General features: G+C 31.2%; 3 protein-coding genes across 3 annotated transcripts; 2 read left to right on the top strand and 1 right to left on the bottom strand.

Moving 5' to 3' along the window:
* The first annotated feature begins 1,101 nt into the window (after nt 1–1,101).
* On the top strand, nt 1,102–3,101 carry LOC133819931 (1-aminocyclopropane-1-carboxylate oxidase homolog 1-like). The gene is made up of 3 exons (XM_062253317.1): nt 1,102–1,689; nt 1,793–2,114; nt 2,652–3,101. Exons 1-3 carry the CDS (start codon nt 1,160–1,162, stop codon nt 2,913–2,915), a joined length of 1,116 nt encoding a protein of 371 aa, XP_062109301.1. The 5' UTR covers nt 1,102–1,159; the 3' UTR covers nt 2,916–3,101.
* A 750-nt stretch (nt 3,102–3,851) lies between these two features.
* On the top strand, nt 3,852–5,922 carry LOC133819925 (1-aminocyclopropane-1-carboxylate oxidase homolog 3-like). The gene is made up of 3 exons (XM_062253309.1): nt 3,852–4,456; nt 4,547–4,868; nt 5,495–5,922. The coding sequence occupies exons 1-3, from the start codon at nt 3,915–3,917 to the stop codon at nt 5,762–5,764; spliced, it is 1,134 nt and encodes a 377-aa protein (XP_062109293.1). The 5' UTR covers nt 3,852–3,914; the 3' UTR covers nt 5,765–5,922.
* Nucleotides 5,923–7,199: 1,277 nt separating this feature from the next.
* Nucleotides 7,200–9,222, bottom strand: LOC133819930 (1-aminocyclopropane-1-carboxylate oxidase homolog 1-like). The gene is made up of 3 exons (XM_062253316.1): nt 8,642–9,222; nt 8,214–8,535; nt 7,200–7,666 (listed from the first exon to the last, which is right to left on the bottom strand). The coding sequence occupies exons 1-3, from the start codon at nt 9,169–9,171 to the stop codon at nt 7,403–7,405; spliced, it is 1,116 nt and encodes a 371-aa protein (XP_062109300.1). The 5' UTR covers nt 9,172–9,222; the 3' UTR covers nt 7,200–7,402.
* Between the last annotated feature and the right edge of the window lie 1,275 nt (nt 9,223–10,497).

The following is a 10,497-nucleotide window of genomic DNA, read 5'->3' as shown; positions in this document are numbered from 1 at the left end:
TATAATTAATCTATTGTATTCTTTTGTTGTATTTTTTTTTATTTTCATCACTATATTATGTATATATATTGATTGAATATTGACTGTTTTAGAATCCACTTGCTATATATTGAATAACTAATATAGAGAATAATTAATTTTGTGTTAACATTATTGGGATAACATATTGTCATTTTCAGCCATGCCATTTGGGTTATCCATAGGCATGTAATTCATTCCCCACGTGGTTGATTTCGTATAATAATAATTATAAAACACAAACCTACTCCATAACCATAACTAGTGGCATAATTAAAATAATAAACTATATGTATATATAAAGGAAAAACAATATTTCTCCGGAAGACTTACATATATATATATATATATCAACTTGTCAATTATGTCAAAGTCTATTTTGCTAAATATTAGTTTTCAATAAATATATATATATATATTAATTAATTAAAGAGATATTAGGAAACTAGATAAATTATTGTGTTTGTAGTACTTAAGTACTTAAGTTATTTTTTTGGCGGCAAAAGTACCTCTCGTCCATGTTTTGATGCAGTTTAGTGCAGTTGTCTGTTTCGTCATTAAGTCCACCTACATAGTATGAAATTTGTTTATAACTTGGGTACTTTCACTGCAATCATCTCTTAAATTGAATATTTTCGCTGCAATCATTTTTTAAATTGGGTACTTTAGCTGCAAATATCTCTTTATTAATTTGGTACTTCTGCCTACGTGTTACATACGAACTTAACAGTGAGAATTGATGGTTGTGCCAAACTGCACAAAAACATGCACAGAATGTACTTTTGTCACCAAAAAAATAACTTTGATACTTAAGTGCTACAGACATAATAATTTAAGTAATTTCACTGCAAATAACCCTTAATTAAAACACATATTTTTTTTTGTCTATGTGTGGGTCCGCCGGTTCATAACCACATAAAAGTGATAAAGTCTACTGTGTGGTAAGCAATGAGCTAAGCTCAAAGAATAATTTTATCCAAGCAGGCAACTTTGATAAGTTAAAATATATATATATATATATACTCACTTTATTAAATTCCAATTTTGTCACGTTTCCCAGAATATGATTCATTTTTTAACAAATACAATTCCTACCTATAAAAGAAGGTGATCTCAAGCTGTGTCTAAGCTCAAATCGAAAATGATGGAGACAAACTCACATGCAGCCTCTGTAAAGGCTGAATATGATAGAGCAAGTGAACTTAAAGCTTTCGATGAGAGCAAAGTGGGAGTGAAAGGCCTTGTTGATGCTGGGATCACTCAGATTCCTCCCTTTTTCTACAAATCAATATGTGATGATAACCCTATTGTAAATGATGCCCAATTTAGTATTCCAATTATAGACCTTGGTGGTCTCAATGGAGATCCATTTGGGAGAAAGGAGATCGTCGATAGAGTGAGAGAAGCCTCTGAGAATGGAGGGTTCTTCCAAATTGTCAACCATAGCATACCAAAAAGTGTTATGGAAGAAATGAAAGAAGGAGTTCGTCGATTTTACGAGCAAGATACTGAGGTGAAGAAAGCCTTTTATACAAGAGACTTTACTAAGCCATTGGTCTATAACACCAACAATAATCTCTATTCCTCCCCATCTGTAGATTGGAGGGATAGCTTTTTTGTTCGAATGGCTCCTGACCCTCCTAATCTAGAGGATTTGCCTCTTGTATGTAGGTATGCACTTTTCTTATCTATAGTACTATTTGTGAAACAAACAAGTTGTTCTTGGTGTATGTAACAATCTAAATAAACTAAGTATTTTTTTTTCAACTTGAAGAGACATACTTGTTGAGTACTCGAAGCAAGTAATGAAAGTAGGGATTTTGTTGTTCGAGTTGATCTCAGAGGCTCTAGGGCTGAATCCGAATCACTTGAATGACATAGATTGCCCCGAAGGGTTGGTGCTTTTATGCCATTACTATCCACCATGCCCGCAACCAGAACTAACTATGGGGGTAACTAAGCACGTTGATATTGACTTTCTCACTGTATTGCTTCAAGATGACATTGGTGGTCTACAAGTTTTGAATAACAATGAGTGGGTTGACGTTTCTCCTCATCCTGGAGCTCTAGTGGTAAACATTGGAGATCTTCTTCAGGTAATACTATATACTCTTTAATGGATATGAGTTTCAAATACTAAAATTTGAGGAGGTTAATGCTAACAACAACCTTCTATTTCAACCTCTTAGTTAACTTCCGTTTCCAAAAACACATGTTGGAGTATTTTTTTTCTTCCATTTTTTTTACTATGTAGTGTTCATTGTAGTTTGAAAAATTCTGAATAGTTTATAGTGTTGAAAATAAGTTTTTTTTTTTTCGAACACGCATGGTAAATAACCAGAATATCAAGAAATATTAGAAACTATGTCTTTGGTACAGTAATGACATGTTTTTTTTGGAGACAGAGGCTGACTAAGAGGTTGAAATAGGTGGTTAACCATAGCACTGCTCAAATCAAATTTGAGTGCTCACAAAACCGTTTATTTAGCTACATAAGAATATCATAAGCCTATTTAGCACTCTCATAAAAGAGTTGACTCACTATAGTTATGGTCTTAAGTATGTCTTAATAAACAACAAGTTTTTTTTTCTTTCTTCTTCATATAATATTTTTTGTTCTTCATTTTCTTCAGCTTATAACAAACGACAGATTCAAATGTGTTGAGCACAGAGTTTTGGCCAGTCATGTGGGTCCTAGAGTATCTATTGCAGGCTTTTTCCACACAGGTTTATTGTCAACTTCCAAATTGTACGGACCTATCAATGAGTTGTTATCAGAAAATAATCCCCCAAAGTATAGAGAGACTACAGTAACGAACTATATAGCTCATTCCAGAAAGAAAGGCCTTAATGGAACTAAGCCCTCAGAACATTTCAAGCTTGCCAAAACAGAATAATGATGAAGATTGTGACTTAGTATTACTAATGCTTGTAAGATAAATAAAGACCAATGGATCTTTAAATTTTTATTGTGAGTTGACTTGGTATGTGATGCATGAAAAATCTGAGAAAATGAGCTCTATAAAGTGACTAGAAGAGAAGATTTCAGTTGAATTTGTACCAAATATACAGATTTTAAAGAATATTTATGTTTTAATTATGGTATTTGGTTTTATCTAAATTAAAAAATGGGGGAAAACTTCAACAGTTTAGAAAAACTGAGAAATTAAACCATTTAAAAAAATGATTCAGACAAATAGTTATTGAAATAGTAACATATGGTTACTAGTTTGTGAAGTATGAGTTTTATATAGTTTTAACGAGATATCAAACTAGTAACTAACAATTAGTAATCATGAGTTACTAATGGTTCCATCAAATTATTGGATTAAGGACCAAACAATTTGACAAATATGTGTAACCAATAATTTCAAAGAGTTACCCAAAGATTGTTATTTTTGGTAGCTTATGTAATGTGACAACTTTTTACAAAGTACCAACTTTTAATAATATTTTTTTATATTGGTAACAAAACTTTTTATTCTTATTCGAAAGTTGGACTTAAAATGCTTAATTTTTTTAACAGCTAAACTCCATTTCGTTAATATTTGATTGTTGATTTATGACTTTAAGTGCCACTTGAGATCACCAATGTGTCAACACATTATTTGGCAAAATCTTATAAATGAATTAATTATTATAAAATATATTTAATTAAAAAAAAAAATTCAAAGACTAAACCATATAAGCGACAAAGTCTAACATGTGGTAACCCTTGAGCTAATCTCAAAGAATAATTTAGTTAAAATATACTCATTTCATTTCATTCCTATTTTGTCACGTTTCCCAAAATTAGATCAACTTTTTTAATATATATATATATATATATATATACAAATTCTATCTATACGAGGGGTTGACATCAAGCCTGGTCTGTAACTGGGATCAAATCGAAAATGGAGGAGAGAAACTCAGATGCTGCCAATCTAAAGTCTGAATATGATCGAGCAAGTGAGGTTAAAGCTTTTGATGAGACTAAAGCTGGAGTGAAAGGCCTTGTTGATGCTGGGATTACTCAGATTCCTCGTTTCTTCCACAAGACAATATTATGTGATGATAGTATTAGTACTCATGATCCAAGAGAATCCCACTTCAGTGTTCCAGTTATAGACCTTGGAGGTCTCAATGGAGATCCATTCGAGCGAAGAGAGATTGTTGATAGAGTGAGAGAAGCTTCTGAAAATGGAGGGTTCTTTCAGATTGTCAACCATGGCATTCCAGTGAGTGTTATGGAAGAAATGAAAGATGGTGTTCGAAGATTTTTTGAGCAAGAAACTGAGGTAAAGAAAGAGTTTTATACCAGAGATTTCACTAAGCCACTGGTCTACAACACCAACAATAGTCTGTATTCCTCTCCATCTGCAGATTGGAGAGACACTTTTCTTGTTCGAATGGCTCCTCATCCTCCCAAACCAGAAGATTTGCCCCATGTATGCAGGTACATTAAAATCTGATCTGATTAGTATTACAGAAAGAAGAAGAAGAAAATGAATTGTCATGATATGAACTTTTTTTTTTTTACTTGAAGAGACATACTCGTGGAGTACTCGAAGCAAGTGATGAAAGTTGGGGTTTTTCTATTCGAGTTGATCTCTGAGGCTCTTGGGCTGAATCCAAATCACTTGAATGAAATGGATTGTGCAGAGGGCTTATCACTTTCATGCCATTACTGTCCACCATGTCCTCAACCAGAACTAACTATGAGCGTAGCCAAACACGCCGATATTGACTTTCTCACTGTGTTGCTTCAAGATGACATTGGTGGTCTTCAAGTTCTAAACGACAGTAAGTGGATTGACGTGTCTCCTCGATCTGGAGCTCTAGTGGTAAACATTGGAGATATTCTTCAGGTATCAACTTCCTCCATGTTATGATTATGTTCTTTGCTTTTGGTTTCACAACAAAAACTGCAAGAAAATCAGTAGATTCTACTTGAATTAAAAAAACCAGATTTCTTTGTATGAGGATTGTCATATCGTTATTGGTCTAATCTAATATTAGGCTAATATATTTGAATTTAATAAGTATTATGATGTATCACTAACCGATCATAGAGTGTCAGCTCATGTGGTATCGGACAACCCTGATCAAATTTCTTTGTTTGTTAAAGGCTTTTAAATGACACGTAGAATAATAATTCTTACTAATCTAACCATGCCACTTAACTAAAAGGTGTCTCGGTTCTTGCTGGAAGTTATTCACTTGTATAGGTGTTGAAACAAGCTTTTGGCTTGTTGGAACAGTAGATTATGACAGAGATTCAAATCATAGTGGGACCTCATTTGGAGGAAACTAGATGTAGGCCAACATATTGTTGTTCGAACTAGTATAATTCTGGTTGGTTTTGATTGCTTGTTTTTCCATTTCTTTAATAGTTCGATTTTTGTTGTCATTTCTATTTTTATTTTGTTAGTGTATACTTTGAGTTGTGTTGTGTGTTTACAACATGACATTCTTCTTCTTTTTTGTGCTTCAGCTCATAACAAACGATAGATTCAAAAGTGTCGAGCACAGAGTTATGGCGAGCCATGACGGTCCTAGAATATCTATTGCAGGCTTCTTCTTCACAGGTGTATTGCCAACTTCGAAATTGTATGGACCGATCAAAGAATTGTTATCAGAAAATAACCCACCAAAGTACAAAGAAATCACAGTGAAAGATTACACTATTCAATTCAGTAAAAAAGGCCTTGATGGGACCAAAGCCTTGGATCATTTTAAACTCAAGCTCGATGAGACAGAATGATAAAGATTGAGAATTATCATAGTAAACATGAATATGGAAACTATTGTACTCTATCATAATAAGCCCTGTTACTTTTTATTTTAATTTTTTATAATAAGCATTCAGTTGTATTTGTGCAAGTAAACAATATATTGGAAGATTTGGACTTGGCTTTTGAATATTCTTCCTCCTTGTACATTAAAAAACAAATTGAGAAGAACATGATGAATACATATTTCTTCTATATAATAAGTGTGTAGATAATAAAAATTATTGGTTTTAACGGTTTTTTATTTTTTTAATGTTAACTTTAACCGAATATTCTTATATTTAACGGTAGTTTGTAAACACTTAAACTTAAATAAATAATTAAAAAAATTAAAATATAATAGTTTTGAGATGTTTTACAATGATAATTATTTAAAAATAATAAATAATTAAACAGATTAAAATAGGATATTTTTGAGATAGTTTACAATGATAATTATTTAAAAATAATAAATAATAATTATTCAAATTAAAATATGATATTTTTAAGATATTTTACAATGATAATTATTTAAAAATAATAAAATCATACGTTTTATAACTTAAATAAAATTTAATTAAACTTAAATTCACTTATTAGAATAAAATAATATTAAACATATAATATAATCTAGTGTCAATTAACAACAAATTATTTTTTTTAAAAAACCTAGTAAGAAATTTAAATTTAAAATCTACATATAATATTTAATATTACATTAAACATATAATATATAATCTCTTGTTGTCACTCCCAAATTAAAAGACTAGAACAAACATAAACTTAAACAAAAATAAATAAATAAATTATTTAATTAAAAGAGAATATTTATTTGAAATTTATATGACAATAATAATTAATATAATAAAAATAATTAATAAATTCTATAAATAAAACTAAGCAAAAACGTTGCTTGTATTTAGTATATATACAAGATGGGCTAAAAATGGTTATACATCACTTTTATAACACTCTATTAGAGATGCTCTAACGAAATGAAGTTTAGTTGTTAAAAAAATTAAGCATTTAAGTCCAACTTTCGAATAAGAATAGAAAGTTTTGTTGCCAATATCAAAAAATATTATTAAAAGTTGGTACTTTGTAAAAAGTTGTCACATTACATAAGCTACCAAAAATAACAATCTTTGGGTAACTCTTTGAAATTATTGGTTACACATATTTGTCAAATTGTTTTGTCCCTAATCCAATAATTTGATGGAACCATTAGTAACTCATGATTACTAATTGTTAGTTACTAGTTTGATAACTCCTTAAAACTATATAAAACTCAAACTTCACAAACTAGTAACTATATGTTACTATTTCAATACTATTTGTCTGAATCATTTTTTTAAATGGTTTAATCTCATTTTTTCTAAACTGTTGAAGTTTTCCACCATTTTTTAATTTAAATAAAACCATATACCATAATTAAAACACAAATATTCTTTAAAATCTGTATATTTGGTACAAATTCAACTGAAAGCTTCTCTTCTAGTCACTTTATAGAGCTCTTTTTCTCAGATTTTTCATGCATCACATACCAACTCAACTCACAATAAAAATTTAAAGATCCATTGAAATTTATTTAGTTTACAAGCATTTGTAATACTAAGTCACCATCTTCATCATTATTCTGCTTTGGCAAGCTTGAAATGATCTGATGGTTTAGTTCCATCAAGGCCTTTCTTGCCGGAATGAGCTATATAGTCCTTTACTGTGGTCTCTCTATACTTTGGGGGATTATTTTTTGATAACAACTCACTGATAGGTCCGTACAGTTTCGAAGTTGACAATACACCTGTGCAGAAAAAGCCTGCAATAGATACTCTAGGACCCACATGACTGGCCAAAACTCTGTGCTCAACACTTTTGAATCTATCGTTTGTTATAAGCTGAAGAAAATGAAGCACAAAAAAATTATATGAAGAAGAAAAAGAAAAAAAACTTATTGTTTATTAAGACATACTTAAGACCATAACTATAATGAATCAACTCTTTTATGAGAGTGCTAAATGGGCTTATGATATTCTTATGTAGCTAAGTAAACTATTTTGTGAGAACTCGAATTTGATTTGAGGAGTGCTATGGTCAACCAACTATTTCAACCTCTGTCTCCAAAAAAAACATGCCATTACTGTACCAAAAACATAGTTCCAAATATTTCTTGATATTCTGGTTACTTACTACACGTGTTTGAAAAAATACAAACCTGCTTTCAATACTATAAACTATTTAGAATTTTTCAAAAAAAAAATCAGAATATATATTGTAACTACAATGAACACTACCGTAAAAAAATAGAAAAAAAATACTCCGGCATGTGTTTTTGGAGACGGGAGTTAACTAAGAGGTTGAAACAAGAGATTGTTGTTAGCACTGGCCTCCTCAAATTTTAGTATTTGAAACTCATATCCATTAAAGAGTATATAGTACTATTACCTGAAGAAGATCTCCAATGTTTACCACTAGAGCTCCAGGATGAGGAGAAACATCAACCCACTCATTGTTATTCAAAACTTGCAGACCACCAATGTCATCTTGAAGCAAAACAGTGAGGAAGTCAATATCAGCGTGCTTAGTTACCCCCATAGTTAGTTCTGGTTGCGGGCATGGTGGATAGTAATGGCATAAAAGAACTAACCCCTCCGTGCAATCTATGTCATGCAAGTGATTCGGATTCAGTCCTAGAGCCTCTGAGATCAACTCGAACACCAAAATCCCTACTTTCATTACTTGCTTCGAGTACTCAACGAGTATGTCTCTTCAAGTTGAAAAAAAAACACTTGTTAGTTTATTTAGATTGTTACATACAACAAGAACAACTTATTTGTTTCACAAATAGTACAACAGATTAGAAAAGTGCATACCTACATACAAGAGGCAAATCCTCTAGATTAGGAGGGTCAGGAGCCATTCGAACTAAAAAGGTAACCCTCCAATCTGCAGATGGGGAGGAATAGAGATTATTGTTGGTGTTATAGACCAATGGCTTAGTAAAGTCTCTTGTATAAAGAGCTTTCTTCACCTCAGTATCTTGCTCGTAAAATTGACGAACTCCTTCTTTCATTTCTTCCATAACACTTTTTGGTATGCTATGGTTGACAATTTGGAAGAACCCTCCATTCTCAGAGGCTGCTCTCACTCTATCAACAATCTCCTTTCTCCCAAATGGATCTCCATTGAGACCACCAAGGTCTATAATTGGAATACTAAATTGGGCATCATTTACAACAGGGTTGTCATCACATATTGATTTGTAGAAAAAGGGAGGAATCTGAGTGATCCCAGCATCAACAAGACCTTTCACTCCCACTTTGCTCTCATCGAAAGCTTTAACTTCACTTGCTCTATCATATTCAACCTTTAGAGGGGCTGCAGGTGAGTTTGTCTCCACCATTTTCGACTTGATCTTAGATACAGCTTGATATCACCCTCTTTTATAGGTAGGATTTGTATTTGTTAAAAAATGAATATATTCTGGGAAACGTGACAAAATTGGAATTTAATAAAAATGAGTATATATATATATATATATATATATATTTTAACTTGTCAAAGTAGCGTGCTTGGACTAAATTATTCTTTGGGATTAGCTCATTGCTTACCACACACTAGACTTTATCACTTATATGTGGTTATGGACTGGCGGACCACACATAGACGAAAAAGATATATGTGATTTAATTAAGGGTTGTTTGCGGGGAAAGAAATTAAGTTATTATGTTTGTAGAATTTAAATACCAAAATTATTTTATTGACGGTACATTTCGTCCATGTTTTAGTGTAGTTTAGTACAACTGTCAATTCTCACCGTTAAGTTCGTCTGTAACACGTAGGCATAAGTACTAAATTAAAGAGATATTTGCAGCTAAAGTATCCAATTTAAAATATGCTTGCAGCGAAAGTGTCCAATTAAAGAGATGAATGCGGTAAAAGTACTCAAATTATAAACAAATTTCACACTATGTAGGTGTACTTAACGATGTGAAAAAGACAACTCCACTAAACTTTACCAAAACATGGAAAGAATGTACTTTCGCCACAAAAAAAAATAACTTAAGTGTTACAAACACAATAACTTATCTACTTTCACCGCAAATATCTATTTAATTAATTCATGTAATATTTTTAATTTACAAGTTGATATATGTAAGTCTTCCTGGGCAATAGTGTTTTTCCTTTATATATATAGTTTTTATTTTAATTATATATGCCACTAGTTATGGTTATGGAGTAGGTTTGTGTTTTATAATTATTATTATACGAAATCAACCACGTGGGAAATGAATTACATGTCTATGGATAACCCAAAGGGCATGGCTGAAAATGACAATATGTTATCCCAATGATGTTAACACAAAATTAATTATTCTCTATATTAGTTATTCAATATATAGCAAGTGGATTCCAAAACAGTCAATATTCAATCAATATTATAGTGAAGACAACAATGTCTCAAAATACAATCTAATATATATACATAATATAGTGATGAAAATAACACAAAAATACAACAAAAGAATATACAATAGATTAATTATATATACTTGAATTAATATATGATGATTAAAGGCATGAGGCTGTTAAAAGTGATTACCATATTTAGAATGCTCTAGAGTTTTAGAATGTTCTAGAATATACTAGAAAGAACATAGAACATTCTAAAAAGTTCTTGAAGAAACTTAGAACTAATTAGACAATATATAAAGAGTTCTAGAATCAT

This window comes from Humulus lupulus, chromosome 2, assembly GCF_963169125.1.
Source record: "Humulus lupulus chromosome 2, drHumLupu1.1, whole genome shotgun sequence".
In the NCBI taxonomy this organism is placed as follows: domain Eukaryota; kingdom Viridiplantae; phylum Streptophyta; class Magnoliopsida; order Rosales; family Cannabaceae; genus Humulus; species Humulus lupulus.
This window is presented reverse-complemented; position numbering and strand designations above follow the sequence as displayed.